This window comes from Tupaia chinensis, unplaced genomic scaffold (genome assembly GCF_000334495.1).
Source record: "Tupaia chinensis unplaced genomic scaffold, TupChi_1.0 Scaffold000661_1, whole genome shotgun sequence".
NCBI lineage: Eukaryota > Metazoa > Chordata > Mammalia > Scandentia > Tupaiidae > Tupaia > Tupaia belangeri.
Window position 1 is genome coordinate 3,161,482 of NW_006160183.1, and position 21,925 is coordinate 3,183,406.

The window sequence follows — 21,925 nt, forward strand, 5'->3', positions numbered from 1 at the left end:
AGCACCAAAAAAAAAAAAAAAAAAAAGGCAAAGTGACTGGAAAAGTACAAAATTCTACTATATAGGGACCAGCAGATGGAGTAATGGTTACGTCACTAGACTCCCATGTAGTAAACCATGGTTTGAGTCCTGGAACTGGTGGGTTAAAAATCACGCCAGGCGCATGTGTGTGTGTGTGCCCAAGATCCCTAGAGGAGAATGAAGGAGAAGGGATTGTGGCCTAGTCATCCCTCCAGGGGGGCGATTTCTCATTTTCTGTCTCTATGTCTCTCTGGCAAGCGCACACACCCTATAGCAAAAAAAATTCAACTATATAAATATAGTATATAAAAGCCTCCACCTCCTCCAGGAAGACCTCCTGACTTCTCGCCATGAAAGTATTCAAACCCTGAGAGATTCAGCACAAAGCCAAGTTTCCTGATGGCTGATGGAAGGATCAAGAAAAGGAAAAAGGCTCATGTTCTGTGCTGGCTGTTCCCTACCAGTCCCTAACTGTGCAAGGAACAGACAGCTGACAGGAGCAAGGAGAAAGAAGGCGCAGGCTCTGTGAGTGCAAGTTGGTATGCAAGCAGGAGTCCTTCCAAATGCCTCCTCACCACAAACTCTCTGGGGTACAACTTATTAACCTGCTTAACTATCACAGAGATAAGTGCTGCTGAGAGAGGAGAGAATCGGAATCCTCTTTGTGTTCCTTCCAGGACCAAAGAGCCTTTTCTCCCAGCTTCTCAACATTTCCTACTTATGTCTAATAATAAATTGTCTAAAAGAGCCTTGCAAATGTCCAACCTCACAACGGAGGCAGTACTCATTCATCACATGAGGGATTTCATTCTGGGTAACTAATAAATAAGGATCCTATTCACACACTCCACTGCTTGGATACCTAGAAAACAGCTGAGTTAGTCAAAAAAACAACTAATATGTCGGCTGGCACGCTTTGGCAAGATTTATCTCACTGCCTGACCTTTCTCTGGATAATCCATCACCAGTGCCACATGGAGGCTGAAGAAATCCCCTGTGTGATAAACTGGTTTACTCTCACATGTATGAATTTTCACCTGAAAACTTCCTTGGATAAAACTGTGCTAGAAAGGTGAAACGGGGTCAGCCGTGGTCGTGGGGATAAAGGTGTCTGGATTTCTCACGGCCAACTACACCGTTTGAGTCCCAGACTCAGCAGCCTGAGATACGAGCCAGGTGCATGTCTGTGCATGCCCAAAATCTCAAAAGGAAAATGGAGAAGGGATTGTGGTGTGGCCATTCCCCGTGGGGGATGCTTTCTCACTTTCCCTCTCTGTCTCCCTCTGGCAAGCACATGTGTCCTGTGGCAAAAATTAAGAGAGAGAAAGAGAGAGAGAGAGAATGAAAGTGAAGCAGAGAGAGAGAAATTATTTGCCTGAAAACAAGTGTGGGTTTGTGATTAAGAGCATGGGCTCAACTCCCAAAACCTGGGTTTGAATTTTATCCACCACTCCCAGGATAATGAATCTACTTATTTTCTTTTTCTATAAAATAGTAAGATTTCTATAAAATCATATAAGTTAGACTTGTTTTAAGCATTGAACAATCCAGGTAAAACGTGCCACATCATAAGTGCCTAATAAGTTTGGAATGGGTGAGAAAGGTGGATGTATAATGGAGAAGTCTACACATGACTAGAGCAGTTTAAAACTAATCTCTAGTTAGTCAGCTGATCATGCCTACCACCACCTGTTCACCTCCTCCCCTCCACTGAGACAAAGTCACCCAAATCATGTAACAGATCCCACAGCAATTTATCTAAATTCTGGAAATGTGTGTGTGTGTGTATGTATGTGCATAAAAATGATCTCAAAAGTAAGGGGCATGTAGGAATAAATTTAACAGAAGAAGTGCAAGACTTATACAACAAAACATTGTTGAAAGAAATTAACAAATACTTAAATAAGTAGAAGGACATCCCATGTTCATGAATTGGAAGACAATGTTGTGAAGACGGCAATACTCCCCACAATGATGCAATCCCTATCAAAATTCCAACATGCCTCTTGGCAGAAATTGATAAGTTGGTCCAAAAAGTCATATGAAAATGGAAATGACTTGGACTACTCAAACAATCTTGAAAAAAGAACAAAATTGTAGGACACACCCTTTCTGATTTCAATACTTATCACAAAGTAATGATTACTATATAATCCAGTCAGTGTGGTACTAGCATAGAGACAAACATAGATGAATGGAACACAACTGAGAGTCCAGAAATAAACCCACACATTTATAGTCAATTGATTTTCAACAAGAATTGCAAGGCAGTTAAATGGTAAGGAATAGTCTTTTAAAATACATGTTACTTGGATAACTGGATAACTACATAAAAAAGAATGAGGTTGAGCCTCTTTTACTCACATCATGTATAAAAATTAACAAAAAATAGAACAGAGACCTAAAACGTAAGAGTGAAAACTATGAAACTCTTAGAAAAAAGTAGGAATAAATCTTCAGGTCCTCAGATTAGGTAGTGTTTTTCAAACATGATACTAAAAGCACAGGCAACAAAGGAAAAAGATAAATCAAACATCACCAAAATGAAAACGTTTGTGCTTCAAAGGGCACTGTCAAGAAAGTAAGACAATCCACAAAATTGAAGAAAATTATTTGCTAATCTAAAGCCAGAACATAGAAAGAATCCTTACAACCCAATAATAAAAAGACAAATAATCTTATTTTAAAATGGGAAGGGCCAGCCCCGTGGCCTAGAGATTAAGGGAGTAGGATTTCACATGGCCAAAAATGTGGTTCAAGTCCCAGCTCCAGTGGCTTGAAGAACATGCCAGGCAGGTGTGCCCAGAAATCTGACAGCTTGTGGAGAAATGGAGAAGGAATTGTGGTATGACCACAACCCATTGAGAGGTGCATTTTCCCTCTCCCTGTCTCTCTCTCTGGCTTTGTCTTTCTCTGGCAAGTGCACATGCCCTCTGGCAATCAATCAATCAATCAATAAAAACAGGGAGAAGTTGGTTAACTGAGTACAGGCGGATAAACGGAATGAGTTCAAAAGTACTGTAGCATAGCAGAGTAATGAAAGTTGGTGACAATTCACTACATACTTCAAAATAGTATACCATTCTAGGGGCCGGTAGGTGGCGTGGTGGTTAAGGGCGTTGGACTTCCACATGGCTGACCGCTATTCAAGTCCCAAGCCTGGAGGCTTGCTTTCTCACCTTCCCTCTCTCTCTCTCTCTCTGTTCCTCTCTGGTCAAATTAAAATAAAATAAAATAAAATAAATAAATATAAAATAATCATTTACATTTTTTTAAAAAGAGAATGTATACCATTCTAATTCTTCTGTATTCATCATCATTACACAAAGTAATAATAAATACTTGAGATGGTAGATGTATTCCACACTCTGATTTGATGTATTTACAATAGATACCTGTTTTTAAAACCCACACTGTACCCCATAAATATGTATAATATTGGTTGTTGCTTTTTTTTTTTTTGAGAGGTTTTTGCTATAGGGCACGTGCGCTCGCCAGACAGACAGAGAGAGACAGAGAGACAGAAAGTGAGAAATCACCCCCCAGGGGGGATGGCCACGCTGCAATCCCTTCTCCTCCATTCTCCTCTAGGAAGCTTGGGCACGCACGCACATGCACCCGGCGTGAGGTTAAGCCACCGGGTCCGGGGCTCAAACCGCAGTCGACTACGTGGGAGTCCAGCGACATAGCCATTATGCCAACTGCTGGTTCCATGATGCATTTTTGCATAGAAAAAATATGTTGTGACTTTTCCAACAATCCAATACAACTATGATATGCAAATTAGAAATAATAATTTTTAAATGGGCAATGGATTTTAATAGACATTTCTACAATGAATATATACAAATGAACCATAAGCACATGGAAAGATGCTCAGCTTCATTAGCCTTTAGAGACATGCAAATACATACAGACCAGTGAGATACCACTTTACACCCACTAGGATGATTATAATAAGAAGAGACAGAGGGGACCAGGAGATGGTGTAATGGTTACGTTGCTGGACTCCCACGTAGTCGACCACCGTTTGAATCCTGGACTCAACAACTTAAAACTTGGTGCCTTAAAACTTGGAGCATGTGCGCATGCATGCCCAAAATCCTGAGAGGAGAATGGAGGAGAGACTATGGCATGGCTATCCCCCTGGGGGGGTGATTTCTCGCTTTCCGTCTCTCTGTCTCTCCAGCAAGTGAACATGCCCTTTAGAGAGAGAGAGTAAAAATCTCTCTCTCTCTAAAAAAAAGAGAGAGACAGAGAATAAATGTTGGTGAGGATGAAGAGAAATGGGAATCCTTATACTTTGCTAGTGAGAATGTAAAATGGTGCAGCTACTTTGGAAAAGAGATTGGCAATTTCTCAAATAGTTAAACATAGATAAAAATATAATTACATATCATAGATAGATAGATTTAGGTAGATGATAGATAGATAGATAGATAGATAGATAGATAGATAGATAGATAGATAGACAGACAGACAGATAGATAGATAGATATTGTATGGTGCCTTTTATGTGACAGGTCCAGGATAGGCAAATCCATAGAGACAGAAAGCAATTTAGGTTGCCGGGAAAAGGGATAGGATCAAGGGAGTGACTGCTAATGGACATGGGATATTTTTATGATAAAAGTGTTCTGAAATTGGGTTGGCTCCATGAAGCGCTGGTAGTGAGCTGCTCAAGACGAGCTGAATCCTACATAGCAATTGCGTTTCGAATCGTAGGTCCAGTCAGCCTGACACTCCGGGCATGCATGCAAGCACCAAAGATCCAAGGGGCTGGAGATCTGGAAGGAGATCTTGATATAACCAGACCTGTGGAGGGTTTATGCCTCTCTCTCTCTCTCTCTCTCTCTCTCTCTCTCTCTTTCTCTCTCTCATGCACATATGCTTCTCTCTCTCTCTCTCTCTTTCTCTATCTCATGCACATATGCTTCTCTCTCTCTCTCTGTCTCATGTACATATGCATTCTGTCATGAATAAAGAAAAAAATTTAAAATGCTCTGAAGTTAGTGGTGATAACTGCACACTGAATACATTGGGTCGTTGGAAAAGTCATGAGGTATTTTTCTGGTTTTCAATGCAAAAATGCATCATGACTTCTCGGATGACCCAAATACTAAGTTCACACTAAAATCACTCACTTATGCAACCGAAAGGAATAAAATTAGTGGTATGTGTATTAAACCTCAATGAAACTGTTACTTAAAAGAAAAACAGTTCCAGGTGGCCTTAGTGACTGCAACGTGGCAGCTCGTCTCCTCTTGCTTTGGTTGACATGGTGAGCTGTTCCGGTCGGGTATCTTCTCCACCTACCTGCCTCGGAGCACTATACCACTCACCTAAATATCTGCCCACAATAGCCATAGTGGAGGCAAGAACGAGAACAGCACGCCAAGATATATTGTGAATTATGCATCACGTACTGTTGGAACCAGCATCACCCCACAGGTGTGAGCCCACCAGACTTCACCCAGGCGATCTATCCACAGAGCCACAGAGGGCTCTTCACTGGCTCGGCGTGCCCCTTATGACAACACTCAAGGCCCGTGTACTCAGCCCCCATCTCTTGGACCTCGGCTCCCTGACTCTCGCCCTCATTTTACTCCAATACTCTGGAAGGATTGCCGGATAAAGTACGGGACATCCAGTTAAATTTTAATGCTGGTAAGGCAGTGAATCATATTTTAGAAGTATGTCCCAAATATTGCATTATTTATTATTTATCTGAAATTTAAATTTTAACTGAGTGTCCTGGATTTTTATTTGCTAACTGGCAACCCTACACATTGGCCTCCATGTCATTCCTGAAATACCTGCTGTACACTCCTGCCCTTTGCATTTGTCCTCCCCTCTGCCTGAAATTCTCTTCCAGCTAGATAGTCACATGGCTCCCTTACACTTGTCAGATCTTTGTCCAAACAGCGCCTCATCACAGGGCTGTCTCCTAATCACCTCACAGAGAAGGGGAGCCTCTGCCTGGCGCTGCAGTGCCCTTTCCCTCAGCACCACCACCACCTGACACTGCGTGGACTTAGTTGTTAATGGCCTGCTTTCCCCTCAGTGTATCAGAGACTCCTTGAGGGCAGGACTTCTTTTATTTACTGCTGGTTTCCCAGTGTCTGGAAGTGGGCCTGCATGGAGTAAGCAGTGAGTTCATGCTAACGGACTGAATGCAGAAGTGTCGTGTGTGGGTTATCTCATGTAATCATCCACACACCCCTATGAGACAAGTGCTACCATCAACTGTGTTCCAAGGACAAGGGATATGAAACACAGAAAAGCCAAGTAACCCACCCGGAGCCGCTGCGGGTGCAGGAGCCAGCCTCCAAAGCCCACAGTTGACTCGCCTTCCTACTCCAGCTCCTTGTCACAGGTCCGGGGGCTCCTCTGAGCTAAAGTAGATGTTTCTGCCCCACGCTGCTTCCATTCAGGTTATTCTGGGATATAAATAAAGGAAGGAGCCACCAACATGGCTCTCTTCATTCGTGTCAGATGCCTCGGTCCTGGAACTTAATTACACTACTTGGTTTGGCCTACACAATTAAAATGTTCAATACAAAATGTTTCGAATGAGCACCCAGGCTCCCGTTAATAAAGAAGTCTGTGTGGATGTCTCTACTCACTTTTATTTCTTCTTGAACATCAGGATTGCGGAAGTTTAAATCAGGTTGCTCTTTTGTAAACTGGTGAAAATAACATTGGTTTCTCACTTCATCAAAGTGCCAGCTGGAGTTTCCATAGACACTGACCTAGCAAACGAAGAAAGTAACACATTCATTACTTAGCATTATTCATATGATGCCATTGCCCACAAAGAAGAAAACGTCACTGCCAGCCGTGGCCTCATGCAGGCAGTGTGTGTGTATAAATCCTGAGGATTTTCTGTCTGTAGAGCTCTAGCCTGAATCCATCCCTAAATACTACCTGCTGGCTGAATGCCCCACACAGATGGCTGCCACGTATTTGTAGAAGCAGATCATAACAACCACAATTGTAAGCCAATGCTCTCAAATACAAGACAAGGCTGGGACCAGCAGTTAGCGTAATGGCTATGTTGCTGGACTCCCACATAGTCGACTGTGGTTCGCGTCCCGGACCCGGTGGCTTAAAACACGCCGGGCGTGTGTGCGTGCATGCCCAAGATCCCAAGAGGAGAATGGAGGAGAAGGGATTGTGGTGTGACCATCCCCCCAGAGGGGTGATTTCTCGCTTTCTGTCTCTATGTCTCTCTGTCTGTCTGGCGGGCACACACGCCCTATAGCGATTGGGCGCCAACCGGCCCGTTAGCCAAAACCCTCCAAAAAAAAAAAAAAAAAAAAAAAAAACACAAGACAAGGCCAATATAAAGAACAAAGCATTACTGCGGGGCCAGGAGGTGTCACCGTGGCTAAGGTGCTGGACTCCCACATGGCTCACTGTAGTTCAAGTCCCTGGCCCAGAGGCTTAAAACTCACGCACGGCGTGTGTGCATACATGTCCAAGATCCTAGGAGGAGAATGGAGGAGAAGGGATTGTGTGTGGCCATCCCCCTGGGGGGGGGGGTTGATTTCTCACTTTCCCTTTCACTGTCTCTGTCTCTCTTTCTCACCGGTGATTGCATGCACCCTAAGGCAAAAACCTCAAAAAAAAAATTGAATTTGTAAGAAAGAATGGCCTCCAGTGAGCTGGTGGAAGAAGATTTTAGGGACTAGCAGATGACGTAGCAGTTATGTCACTGGTCTCCACATGGCCTACCATGGCTTGAGTCCCAGACCTGGTGGCATGGCAATCACAGTGGGCATGTGTGGTGTGTGCCCGAGATCCTCAGAGGAGAATGGAGAACTTTGCAAGGCAATCCTCCCCGGAGGATGATTTCTCACTTTCTCTCCATCTCTGTCTGTCTGGTGAATGCACACAGCCTGTAGCAAAAAAAAAAAAAAAAAAAAACCCCAAAAAAAAAAAAAAAAAAAAAAACTCTCAAGAAAAAAAAAAAAGAAAGAAAGAACAAAGAACAAACATTGCTGGGGCTAGCAGGTGACATGGTGGTTCAAGCACCGAACTCCCACATGGCAGACCCGGGATCAAGTCCTGGACCTGGTGGCTTGCTTTCTCACTTTCCCTCTCTCTTTCTCTGGTCAAATTTTTTAAATCAATTAACTAATTAATTAGCTCTTATAAATTAAAAAAAAAAAAAAAGAAAAAAAGACATTACTAATTTGAATCTTCTCTCCAGTCAAGGGAGGCTACTTGTGAAGAAATGCAAATGGTGGCCAATTTGGGAGCAAAACATATTCCATTGGTCTTGGAGTTTTAATCCAGATAGACTGAATATTTAAATTGTGTTCCCCCAAAATTATTAGAATCATTCACTTGAAAATTCTACTGGTCCTCAAGAATAAAAATGTACCAGTTTTGGGTGTTGGTACCCAGCAGTGTTTGACACTGTCATCCATTTTCCTCTTTCTAGAAATCTTCATGTCTGTGACTCCATGATATGGTTCTCCTATTTACCCTCCCACATCTCTGACCATTTTTTTTTTCACTGTAGGGTGCACATGCTTGCCAGAAAGAAAAAGAGGGAGAGAGAGAGAACCCCCCCCGGCGGTAACCACACTGTAATACCTTCTCGTCTCAGAATTTTGGGCATGTATTCACACACATGCAGCATGGTTTTCAAGCCACCAGGTCCAGAATTTTTGAACCATGCAGTTGGCCATGTGGGATCCAGTTGCCTTAACCACCATGCTACTGGCTGGCCTACTGGCCACTCTCAGCCTCATCTGTGCTCCCTTAAATTTGAGAGTTTGATGGGGTCTTTTGTTCATTTCATGTTAAAGACAGCATCTGAAAAATATCTAAAAACTGAGAGATTTGGCATCAATGTCTTTCTTTTTTCAGTTTTTTTGTTGTTGTTGTTCATTTCCCAGCCAGTCAGGATTATGGGCATATGTGCACACATGCACATGCAACATGCACATGTCTACCTGGGAACCAAACCCTGATCTTCCACATGGCTTCCAGCATTAAAGTGCTGGGCCCTTAAATCCTCTATTCTTTTTGGTTGGAAGAGTTAGTCACACTGGGTCCATATTTCATGGCAACAACTAACTGAAACTGAACAGTAGCTGCTGCCTTTCAAGGAACCAGTTTACCACACGGCTCTCCTAGACACAAATCAGGATTAGATATTTTATATCTTTTTTTTTCCTTTTCCAACAAAATATCAGTATCAGAACACAAAAAGAATTTCAGAAAGCAATTTCAAATGGACAAACAATCCAAAAGAAAATTAGGGAAACAAACCATTAACAGGTATTTCACAGAAATAGAATTCAAATGAATAAATGTAGGAAAAGATGTTCAACAGCATTAGTAATTGGATAATCACTACATCAGTAATTAGACAAATCACTAGTAATTAGATAAATGGAAAATTAAAGCCTCAACTTGATGCTATTTTGTTTACTTGAATGGCAAAAATGACAAAATCTGCAATATCAGTAATGAAGGAGGACATGTATTCTTTCTACTGCTGGAAGAAATATAAATTGGTAGAACCACTTTGATAATCAATGTGACAGTATCTTAGAGAGTGGAGTATGCAGTATCTCGCACTGCAATTTCACTCCTATTTACTTTAAAGGTCTTGCACATGTGCTCTAGATAAATAGGTTAATGAATGTTTATAATAATATTGTTAATAATATTAAAAAACTGGGGCCAACAAGTGGCAGAGTGGTAAAGGCAACTGATTCCACATAGCCAGCTGCAGAGTTTGAATCCCAGGCCCAGAAATCTGAGAAATGCTCTGGGCACATGTGCGTGCATGACCAAGATCCCAAGAGGAGAATGGAGGAGAAGGAGAAGGGATTATAACGTGGCATCCTCCCTGAGGGAGTCGCGAGGGTGCTTTCTCACTTTCCTTCTCTGTCTCTCTTGGGAAAACACACCTGCCTTTTAGAAAATTAAAAAAGAAAGAAAGAAAGAAAGAAAGAAAGAAAGAAAGAAAGAAAGAAAGAAAGAAAGAAAGAAAGAAAGAAAGAAAGAAAGAAAGAAAGAAAGAAAAAAGGAAGGAAGGAAGGAAGGAAGGAAGGAAGGAAGGAAGGAAGGAAGGAAGAAAGGGAGAAAGAAAAAACCACCTAGAAACAACCTAATGCTTATCAGCTGAAGAGTGGATAAATAAATCATGGACTATTCACACAATGAATTATCATGTAACAATAAAAATGTATGAATCACAGCTACCAGAGCTATATAAAATTTAAAAATAATTAGCAAAAACAAAAGTCACAGATAACTACATAGCATTACACTTTCCATATATTTAAAATACAGAAATAAAAAATAAAAATGTAAGATATATATAATAGGTGGACCTAGTGGTTAAGGGGGCCAGATGTCACATGACTGACTATGGTTCAAATTCCAGACCCGGGGGCTTGAAAAATATGCTGGGTGCATACTCATGCATGCCTCCAAATCCCAACACGATGGGGAACTCACTAAGTGATGTGGTATGACCACATCCCATTGGTGGGTACTAGAGTCAGAGAAGCAGAGAGGGAGAGTGATTTCTCTGACTGTAGTGAATGAATGAGCCCTGCAGCATTAAAAAAAAGGAAGAAAGAAAATGGAAGCAGCAGATGGCATAGTGGTTATGACACTGGACTCCCACATGGCCAACCATGGTTCGAATCCCAGACCTAGTAGCTTGAAACTCATGCCGGGGGTATGTGTGTACATGCCCAAGATCCTGGGAGGAGAATAAAGGAGAAGGGATTGCAGTGTGATCATTCCCCCTGGAGAATGATTTCTTAATACAATACTCTGTGATACTGGACCCACATGGGAGAGCCTAGGTTTGCATTCCCAGGCCTCCCTATGCATGCAGGCACACGTGCATGCCCATGACCTGGGCAGGCTAAGGCTGGGGTGAACTGCGGCAAGAGGACCATGTTACGAGTGCCTCTCTCTATATATCTCTCTCCCTCTGTCTTTATCATGGAAGAAATAAAGAAATTTTAAAAGAGAGAGAGAGAGAGAGAGAGAGGGAGAAAAAGGATGTAACTTTGACCACAATGGAGAACTGATGGAAGGATGGAAAATTTAAATGCAAAAAGAGGCTGCTATAGCGTGTTACAGGAAGATATGATAACAGGAAGTGTTACAGGAAGATAGGAGACAGGAAGTGTTACAGGAAGATAGGAGACAGGAAGTGTTACAGGAAGATAGGAGACAGGAAGTGTTACAGGAAGATAGGAGACAGGAAGTGTTATAGGAACATAGGATACGGGAAGTATTACAGGAACATAGGATAAGGTTTCAGTTACAAGTGGCAATTGTTTTAAAGCAGACTGTGGAGTTGGACAGACAAGCTCCGGCTCTGTGTTTTTGTTTATTAGCTGTTGATCTTGGTCTGCCTATATACAAAACAGGAGCCAGCAGGTGGCATAGTGGTTAAGGCTCCCACCATGGTTTGAGTCCCAGACCTGGTGGCTTGAAACTCATGCCAGGTGCATGTGTGGGCATACCCCAAATCCCAAGGGTAGAATGGAAGAGAAGGGAATGAGGCATGACCATCCATCCCCGTGGGGGATGATTTCTCTATATATATTAGATATAGATATAGATTAGATATAGATATAGATTAGATATAGATATATAGATTGATAGCTAGATATAGATATATATATATAGTTTGTGTCTCTCTCCAGCGAGCACACATGCCCTCTGGTAAAAACCACAAACAAAAACAAAACAGGAATTAAAACCCAATTCATAGGATTGTAGGGTAGATTAAATGAATTAATGAATAAAAACACAACCTGGCACATAGTGAATATTTAGTAAATGGGTGTTGGCATTATTATTATTTTAACAAGTAGGTGGGTTGGAGAAAAAATAAAGAGGTTAAAAAGAAACTGCCAGGACCTGCTGATGTCCTTCCTATTCCTCAGGCTGCATGGGGGTGCCGTTCACTGACCTGGGAGATCACACAGTCAGTTTGAAGCATAGCAATCTGAACATCCTCGGGTCATTTAGAAGTTGTGCCCAGAGCCAGTATGTCTAAATGTTCACAGAGAAGGTCAAAACGAGAAAAGGAGGAATTGAAGTGAAGAGACCTGATTCATAGTAAAAGGCTCCAAAAGAAGAGAAAAGGAAGCAAGGAGGAGAGGAGGTGGAAGATCCAGCCTAGGACAGAGTGGAGGTTCCAGAGGAAATACAGGTCACCCAGTTAAACCTTAATTGCAGGCTGGGGCCAGCAGGTGTCATGGTGGTTAAAGGAGCTGGCCTCAGGTTCAAATCCTGGAACTGGCAGCTTGCTCTCTCACTTTCTCTCTCTCTGTGTTCCTCTCTGGTCAAATTAAAATAAATAAAATTAAATAAAATAATTTTTAAAAACATAATTACAGGTAAACAGTGTATGCTGTTTTAAAAGAAAGTATTGCGTGGACCATACTTATAAAATATACTAAAAAATTATGTATAGTTTATCTGAAATCCAGATTTGATGGGTCTCCTGATTTTTTATTCATTAAATCTGGTCACCCTAGAGAGGGCATGGCCTCTGTTGTAAAAGAAGTGAACAAAAAGAGGGGGCACTGGGGCAGGCAGGGTGATGGTTTCCATTCTTGGGAAGTAGTTTGCTGCCGAGAGTGGTAAGATGGGAGCGAAGCAAATAGGATGTTTGAAGAGAAGGTGGCAGGGCAGGTGGATCAGTTGGGTTTAGTGAAATTTCCAGGAAGATGGTATGGCTGGGCTCAGTCGGGGGTAAAGAATGTGTGGTGTCTCAAGAGGAGAAATGTAAACATGTTGGAATATTCACTTGGCAAACTAAATGACGTGATTGAATGTATAAAAGAACTTGAAATAAAATAAGATAAAAAAGAATAAAACTATAGATCAATAACTTTCTGGATATATACACAAAAATCTTCAATGAAATACTAGAACACAACCCACTAACTTATGAAAAGGAGCATATGCCATGACCAAATGGTTTTCATCCTGGGACTGCGAGAATGTTTTAACATCTGGAAGTCCATCAGTATAATGCACCATATTAATAGAATAAAGGACAAAGTCTCATGATCACCTCAACAGTCACTTAATATGCTTTCATGTGGGGCCAGCAGGTCGGTGATGGTTGGGGTGCTGGACTCCCAAATGTTTCCAGACCTGGTGGCTTGCATTCTCACTTCTCCTCTCTCTCTCTCTCTCTCTGATGATGATAGCAAATTAACAAATAAGAAATAAAATAAATAATTCCTTTAGAAATGTTTTCATGTAAGCAGACTTCCCGACACTTTCATGTCTTTGTTTTGTTGGTCTTGTCCTTTGAGACATTATAAAAGTTTAGACTGGAAAAAAAAAAAAAAGAGGCTCAGATACCAAGATTCAGGCAAGTACAAAGTATCAATAGATGATTGGGTTCATTTATGACTAGGTTTTGTCAAAAAGGGGAGTCAAAGTCAGAAAGAAAACGGGTCTGAATAGCAACAGAGCAGTTACTGAACTAATGGGACATGGACTCTGAGCTGGACTGGGTGGGAGCGGAGGGGTGGAGAGACTCACAGAGTGTAGGTTTTAATTTGTTGCAACACAACAGCTCAACAATAAAATCTAAAGGACGTGGAAGTCTGGTTACCGATTTCTATTTCTCTGGGAAACTTTCCTCCCTTCCCATAAACCATATCCACTCATGTTTCCCTCAACAGGGCTGTATATTGGGTCAATAGGTGACGTAGTGGTAAGGCAGCTGGATCCTACCCACATGGCCAACTGAGTCCTGGACCCTGAGACTTGAAAACACACAGGCGAATGTGCACATGTGCCCAAAAATCCCTAGAGGAGACTGGAGGAGAAAAGATTGTGGTGTGGCCATCGTCATGGGGGATGATTTCTCATTCACCCCTTCCCATAGCCAGTGTACATGCCTTCTGACAACTTTTTAAAAGGGATTTTATAAATAACCAGATGAATCACCAGTTCTGCCCATGTTCGCAAATCAGGTGTACTTACCCAATTATTGGGTGGTATGGTTATGCCGTTTTCCTGGGTGCAGTCATGCCAGATATAATAATCAGTATATTTCCCTGTCCGTGTCTGACTCCATTGAAACCAAACATGTTTATCACTGGTGTGGTTCGGTATGAAATCGATGATTAATTTTAAACCTAATGAGGGAAAACATTTCGATTGTTAGGAAAAGATTATATTAGAATAATACATGACAGTTAAGGGTGGTGGGTGGAATACTTTATTTAAGTAAGCATTTAGAGGAGTACTTTTCAAAATCCTCACCTACAGGGGGTCAATAAATGGCATAGTGGTTAAGGGGCTAGACTTCCACATGGCTGACTATGGTTTGAGCCCCAGACCCGGCAGCTTGAAAATGCATGCCAGGATGTGTGCATATGTGCCTAAAAGTTCCAAGAAGAGAATGGAGGAGAAGGGATTGTGGTGTGGCCAGCCCCCAGGGGGTGATTTCTCGCTGTGTCTCCAGCAAGAGCATGTGCCCTGTAGCAAAAAAAAAACTCATAAAACAAACAAACAAAAAACTCTCCCTATATCTCCCTTCACCTGCCATTCAATTCACCTTTGTCATGTATGGCTGCAACCAGATTCTCAAAATCTTTCATTGTTCCAAAAATGGGATCAATTTCTCGAAAGTCTTCAACGCCATATCTGAAATCTTTCAGGGATGATTTATAAAATGAAGTAATCCAAACAGTTTTCACATTTAAAGTTGTGAGGTAGTCCAGTTTATCCTGAATACCTAAAGAAAAAAAGGCGAGGCCATGAATAAATTCTAATTTATTTTTCCAGTTGAAGGGTTAAACATTAAATATAACTAACATAAAAAATATTTATATTGAAGGCACAAATACTGGGAATGTTGAACTTGAGTGAAATTTAAATAACAAAGGTCTAGCTCTATGAATAACATCAAATTAGTCTCTAGCAATAACCTTTAACAGAGACACATAACATTAAAAAATCTACCTGTGACTTGAAACTAAACCCACAGTATGGTTAATATATTTTACACATGTTTAATCTATTGGGTTATCAGAAAAGTCATGATGTATTTTTTCTATGTTTTTCTGTGCAAAAACGTGTCTTGATTTTTCCGACAACCCAGTAAGTGCCAAGGATCAAAGAACACATGACCCCTGATGGTCAGGTGGTCTAAGCTGTGCAGCTCAGTACAAAAACCACTTGCCACTTTTGACTACTGAGCACTTGCAATGTCACTAGTTCAAACTGAGACATATTGTGAGGGTAAACATACACCAGATTTTGAGGACAGTAGGTGGAATGGTGGTTAAGGCACTGGACACTCCCACATGGTCAACCATAGTTCAAGTCTCAGACCTGGTGGCTTCCTTTCTCATTTTCCCTCTCCCTCTCTGTGTCACTCTCTAGTCAAAATAAAATAAATGAATAAATAAATAAAATTAAATAAATAATTCTAAAAAAAAAGAACCAACCAAATTTTGAAGACCTAACACAAAAGAACATAAAATAGTTCATCAATATTTTATATCAATTATATGTTGAAATGGCATATTGAATAGATTGGATTAAACAGAATGTACTATTAAAATTAATTTTACTTATTTCTTTTTTACTTTTTTAAAGTTTTTAAATTTTTTCCATAAGAGAGAGAGAGGAGACATAGCAAGAGAGACAGGTACCCCCAACAGGATCTTTACACCATGATCCCACCCCAACCTCAGCCAGCCTGGATCATGGGCACACATGTGCCCCACATGTTCAATGAAGTTTCAGGACTTGAACCCAGGACTTTTTCCACGTTGATTCAGTTGCATTGCTACTGCACCACCAGCTGGCCCATTTTCTACTTTTTGAAACGTGACTATCAGAAAATCAGCAATTAATAAATGGCTCCCATTATAGTTTCTTTGCCAGGGCTGGTCTCAGAAGCATAAATAGGCAGGAGTTGGATGATGACCAAACCAGGGAGGAGCTACAGGAAAAGGTGCAACAAGTGCTTTTCAGTTCCTGATGGCCTGGGGCACTGGAAGCTGATGACCCCTAGAGCAGGGATGGAGAAGGTCACAGGAGAGTAGGAACCAGGAGAGTCAGAGGGAAGAACTTCCAACAGAAGCAAAGGAAACCAGTAGCCAGGCAGAGACAGGGCTGATCCAGAAAGCCTGAGACATGCTGCCTGGAGCAGAGGACGGGGAAGGAGCCCGACTATGCGAGAGAAGGTAAGTGTGTGCCAATGTTTGAGGGCTCTTCTGTTCCACTCTCAGACTTTCTTAAACTAACTGAATGTGGACCTTTCTCCTTATTCTCTTACATGGGAAGCCAAAAGTTTATACAGAAGAGAATTCTAGGCTTGGTGGAAAAGAGATACGGAAGTGCAAGTCTGTACTTGGAACCTGGTAGATAATTACAGTTTTTTTTTTCCTTCCCTCTATCTCTCTGTCTTCTATTTAAGAGTCCTAAATGCAAATTCAGAGTCGAATTTGGTAATCAATCTCAGTAACTTTCTATGTGATCTCAATGTGGCTTCCTAGAATGATAGCCTGACTGAGGAACCTGGGAGGTTGAAGGTCACTGAGACAAAAGCACAAGTTGCCCAACCCTAGGCCTGGGCTCCTCTACAACACCCTGCTTGTTTTTGTCCCCTCTCTGCCTCAATTCCCCCATAGGGGGGCTGTCAGAGTTCACAGAGTATCAACAGGCAACAAAGAGTTTTGATTTAAGCTAGAAGAGCAACACAAATATTGTGACAACAGGCATAAAGAAAGATAATGATGAAAACAAAGGGATGGGTGACACAGTAAACACATTCCAGGGGACTGAGGCAAGCACCAAAACCAAACAAACCTGAAACAGCTTCTTCATAAAACAACAAAATCCCTCAGCTTCAAGGACAAAGAAGTGACCAGTCCCCCAAGGGAGAGTTATTGGAAAAGACAAATGTCAGAGCTGATTATAAACTGCCATGTTTATCGGAATCTTGGACTATCTAGATGATTAGGAAGGCAGGGCCAGGAAGTGGCACTGTAACCCTGGATTTAGAGTCTGCTCTATTTAGTTAAAACATCACTTTTGTCAAGCGCTTACTGTACTAAAGGCAGAAGGTGCTAGGGACATGTGGCAGGCAGAAAAGAAGTATGTATGACAGGCAGCGTCAAAGGGTGCTATATACAGAGTCCAAAGAACTGCAGGAGTCCAGGCAAGGGAGCCCATTCTCTGATTATGAAGGCTAAATCAATATTGATGAAGGCGGGCTCACCAATGGTGGGGTGCCTGAGTTAAAGTGCCTGAGTCCCACATGGCCAACTGTGTGGTTCCAGTCCTGGACCTGGTAGCTTGAGAAACATGATAGGTGCCTGTGTGTGCATGCCCAAAATCCTGAGAGGAGAACGGAGGAGAATGGATTGCAGTATGACCATCCCTTGTGGGGGGTTCTCTCTCTCTCTCTCTCTCTCTCTCTCTTTGCACCTCTCTCCAGTGAACATTGGCAAATTAAAAAAAAAAGGTTAATGAAAGCAAATGGGTGTGAGTTACACGTTGGAAGACAGATACAGTATTGTTTAATTAGTGAAGATGAAGGAAGATTCAAAAAGAGAGAATGACGTGAGTATAAAAAAGAAAAATCTTTCATTAGCTGTTAAGGGAAGTTAGAGATTCCAAGAGTTTACTGTAACATTTTAAAAATGGGTTAAGCCCAACTTCCCATACCGTAGCATATTATCCTTTTCTGTTTTCATCAAACCAGTTACTATTATAAAAATGGAGCTTGTCAGTTCACTTATTATTCATAGTTTCGTATTGTTGTCCTTAACTAGGGCTACCCTATCAGCCACTTTGCCTAGGATAGTTCTCCTTTATGCTTACTGCAACCTAGTTTGGGCAATAAATTAGTCTATGTAACTCCTCAGGAAATCATTAGCTTAACTTTGAAAACTTAATTTTTCGCTACTAAGATGAATACTATTTTTAGTACTTTTCAATTCAAACCCAACACATTGCGACAGCTTTTTTCAGGATTTAAACTTTAGGCCTCAGCCCCCACCATTTACAGACATCATTTAATTATTTTCTAAAACATTTGTATTCTTCTTCATTTAGTCGAACTGCTAAACAGCCACATCATAAACTGGGAAAGTAAATCTCAACGGTCACTCTGAGGTATTCAACTATAAATTATACTTTCTAAAACAGAAAACCACAATGACAAGGAAACCTGCTTCATGTAAGAAGTTAGAATTGATGACCAACCACAGATACACATAGTGGGCAATAAATGAAACAACTCTTCGGGTTCAAAGGCCTTCAGCAAATAAAAAACCTTTCATTGAAGGGGAAGAATTGCTGGAGTGAGCCTTTTTGTTTTCTTTTCAATATCATAAACAAGGAGAACCTTGATGTCCTGCTGGAATGTGCTGATGGCACAACCCAGGCATAGTCCTCAAGGACTGGGACCGCCATAAAGCAGCCTCATCCCTGCTCCCTCCCAGGTTTCAAGGAATGGGACAGTCATAAAACAGCCTCATCCTGGCTCCCTCCCTGAACCGTCTAGAGGCACGCACCTTTCAGATCTCCGTTCCCATCCTTGTCGCTGTCCTTGAAAGACCTCGGGTAGATCTGGTACATGGGTCCTGCCTGCCACCAGTCAAGGCACTTTGGGGAGATGGCGATGATGGCTATGGTGGCCCCAATAAGTACAAGCCTGAGTCCCACATGGCCAACTGTGTGGTTCCAGTCCTGGACCTGGTAGCTTGAGAAACATGATAGGTGCCTGTGTGTGCATGCCCAAAATCCTGAGAGGAGAACGGAGGAGAATGGATTGCAGTATGACCATCCCTTGTGGGGGGTTCTCTCTCTCTCTCTCTCTCTCTCTCTCTTTGCACCTCTCTCCAGTGAACATTGGCAAATTAAAAAAAAAAGGTTAATGAAAGCAAATGGGTGTGAGTTACACGTTGGAAGACAGATACAGTATTGTTTAATTAGTGAAGATGAAGGAAGATTCAAAAAGAGAGAATGACGTGAGTATAAAAAAGAAAAATCTTTCATTAGCTGTTAAGGGAAGTTAGAGATTCCAAGAGTTTACTGTAACATTTTAAAAATGGGTTAAGCCCAACTTCCCATACCGTAGCATATTATCCTTTTCTGTTTTCATCAAACCAGTTACTATTATAAAAATGGAGCTTGTCAGTTCACTTATTATTCATAGTTTCGTATTGTTGTCCTTAACTAGGGCTACCCTATCAGCCACTTTGCCTAGGATAGTTCTCCTTTATGCTTACTGCAACCTAGTTTGGGCAATAAATTAGTCTATGTAACTCCTCAGGAAATCATTAGCTTAACTTTGAAAACTTAATTTTTCGCTACTAAGATGAATACTATTTTTAGTACTTTTCAATTCAAACCCAACACATTGCGACAGCTTTTTTCAGGATTTAAACTTTAGGCCTCAGCCCCCACCATTTACAGACATCATTTAATTATTTTCTAAAACATTTGTATTCTTCTTCATTTAGTCGAACTGCTAAACAGCCACATCATAAACTGGGAAAGTAAATCTCAACGGTCACTCTGAGGTATTCAACTATAAATTATACTTTCTAAAACAGAAAACCACAATGACAAGGAAACCTGCTTCATGTAAGAAGTTAGAATTGATGACCAACCACAGATACACATAGTGGGCAATAAATGAAACAACTCTTCGGGTTCAAAGGCCTTCAGCAAATAAAAAACCTTTCATTGAAGGGGAAGAATTGCTGGAGTGAGCCTTTTTGTTTTCTTTTCAATATCATAAACAAGGAGAACCTTGATGTCCTGCTGGAATGTGCTGATGGCACAACCCAGGCATAGTCCTCAAGGACTGGGACCGCCATAAAGCAGCCTCATCCCTGCTCCCTCCCAGGTTTCAAGGAATGGGACAGTCATAAAACAGCCTCATCCTGGCTCCCTCCCTGAACCGTCTAGAGGCACGCACCTTTCAGATCTCCGTTCCCATCCTTGTCGCTGTCCTTGAAAGACCTCGGGTAGATCTGGTACATGGGTCCTGCCTGCCACCAGTCAAGGCACTTTGGGGAGATGGCGATGATGGCTATGGTGGCCCCAATAAGTACAATCACAGAAGCCACAGTGAGCCAGAAGAGGATCTCCCGGGGCACTCGGTAGCAGGCCTGGCCGGAGAACTGGAACAGCACCTCCTTGGGCATCCCTGCGTAGGGCTGGATACCCTTGAAGTTGGGCTCCTCTGAGTCAAGGATGCCCACGGTGCTGTGCTGTGGGCTGTCCTCTGAGCTGCGGGGATCCGGAACCTGCTCCAAGATGTCTTCATTTTGGACAAACCCATTGTTTGTCCGGCATCCCTTAGTACTCATCCCGATGCTGTCCCTTTTACTTTTATTCTCAGCCATCGGCCCCAGCCCTGTCCCTTCGGAGTGTCTTCTTGCAGTAATGCAGGTGCCTTGCTGACTGCTTGGTCTTGTTAAAGAGTTTGCGTGGTTTATAAATAAACCTGGCTGGACAAAGTCCAGCCAAGGAAGAAAGGGTAAAGGTAAAAGGGCTTTAAAAAAATTCTCTTTACACCATGAGCCTGATGTAGCTCCAGTAGCAATACTGAGAGGGTTGGGCCCTACAGTGGGACAGAGGCACGGAGGAGCAGAGGGTCAACCAGGCATGGCTCCATCTTAATTTAAGATGTATTTGGGAGATTTGAGCACAGAACATAGCACATATATTCACAATCATCAAAAGGTAGAAACAATCCCAACTCTATCATCAGATGGGTGGTTAATCATAATGTGGTATACCCACACAGTGAGATATCTATTTTTCAGCCTTAAAAATGAAGGCAATTTTGGGCCAACCAGTGGTGTGGTAGTGAAGAGGCAGGATCCTACAAAGCCAAATGCATGTTCAAGTCCTGGACTTGGCAAGGCCCGTGTATGTGTGTACCCAAGATCCCAAGAGGAGAATGGAAAAGGGAATGCAGGGTGACCATCTCTGCTGAGGGGAGTGATTCCTCACTTTCTCTTGCTCTCTGATGAGCATATGTGCCCTATAGCAAAAAAAACTATCAGAAAAAAAAAGGGCAATTCTGATATGCTAAATGAAATAAACCACACAAAAGGACAAATATTGTACAATTTCACTTAGAGGTGGTACCTAGAGTAGTCAAATTCACAGAGATAGAAAGGTGGCATAGTGGTTAAGGTGCTGGACTCTCACATGGTTGAACGTGGTTGGAGTCCTGGACCTGGCAGTTTGAAACTCATGCTGAGTATGTGTGTGCATACCCAAAATTCTGAGACTGGAGGAGAAGGGATTGTGGCGTGGCCATTCCCCCTGGGGGGTGATTTCTCACTGTCTCTCTGTCTCTCTCTGTCTGTCTGGCGAGCCCACGCACCCTATAGCAAAAACCTCTCAGAAAAAAAAGAGAGGGGGATAAAGTAGTGAAAGTTAAGTATGATTTACCAGTTTTCTTTAAAAGCTTAACATTTTCTTCTTACCTAGGTATAAGAAAAATAATGAATTTTGCAAGGGGAAACAGGCTTTAAAATTTTTTTTTTCTTGGGAACCAGCAGTTAGCGTAATGGCTATGTCGCTGGACTCCCACGTAGTCGACCGCGGTTCGTGTCCCGGACCCGGTGGCTTAAAACTCACGCCGGGCGCGTGTGCGTGCGTGCCCAAGATCCCGAGAGGAGAATGGAGGAGAAGGGATTGCGGCGTGACCATCCCCCCTGGGGGGTGATTTCTCACTTTCTGTCTCTCTGTCTCTCTCTGTCTGTCTGGCGAGCGCACACGCCCTATAGCGAAAACCTCTCCGAAAAAAAAAAAAAAAAGAAAATGGGGGAGAAAAGAGTCCATATCTAGCATGCTTAAGTTTTTCCTTTTATTTTTCTTTCTTTTTTTTTTTCTT

General features: G+C 42.0%; 1 protein-coding gene across 1 annotated transcript in view; it reads right to left on the reverse strand.

Annotated features, from left to right (window-relative positions):
• SLC3A1 (solute carrier family 3 member 1) overlaps nt 1-20,497 on the reverse strand; it is a 47,405-nt gene extending 26,908 nt beyond the window's left edge. The window contains exons 1-4 of the mRNA XM_006159900.3: nt 19,991-20,497; nt 14,603-14,782; nt 14,026-14,180; nt 6,648-6,773 (exon numbers count right to left, since the gene is read on the reverse strand). Of these exons, the coding sequence (XP_006159962.1) occupies nt 6,648-6,773; nt 14,026-14,180; nt 14,603-14,782; nt 19,991-20,420 (891 nt within the window). The 5' untranslated portion in view covers nt 20,421-20,497. The remainder of the gene's footprint in view (nt 1-6,647; nt 6,774-14,025; nt 14,181-14,602; nt 14,783-19,990) is intronic.
• Between the last annotated feature and the right edge of the window lie 1,428 nt (nt 20,498-21,925).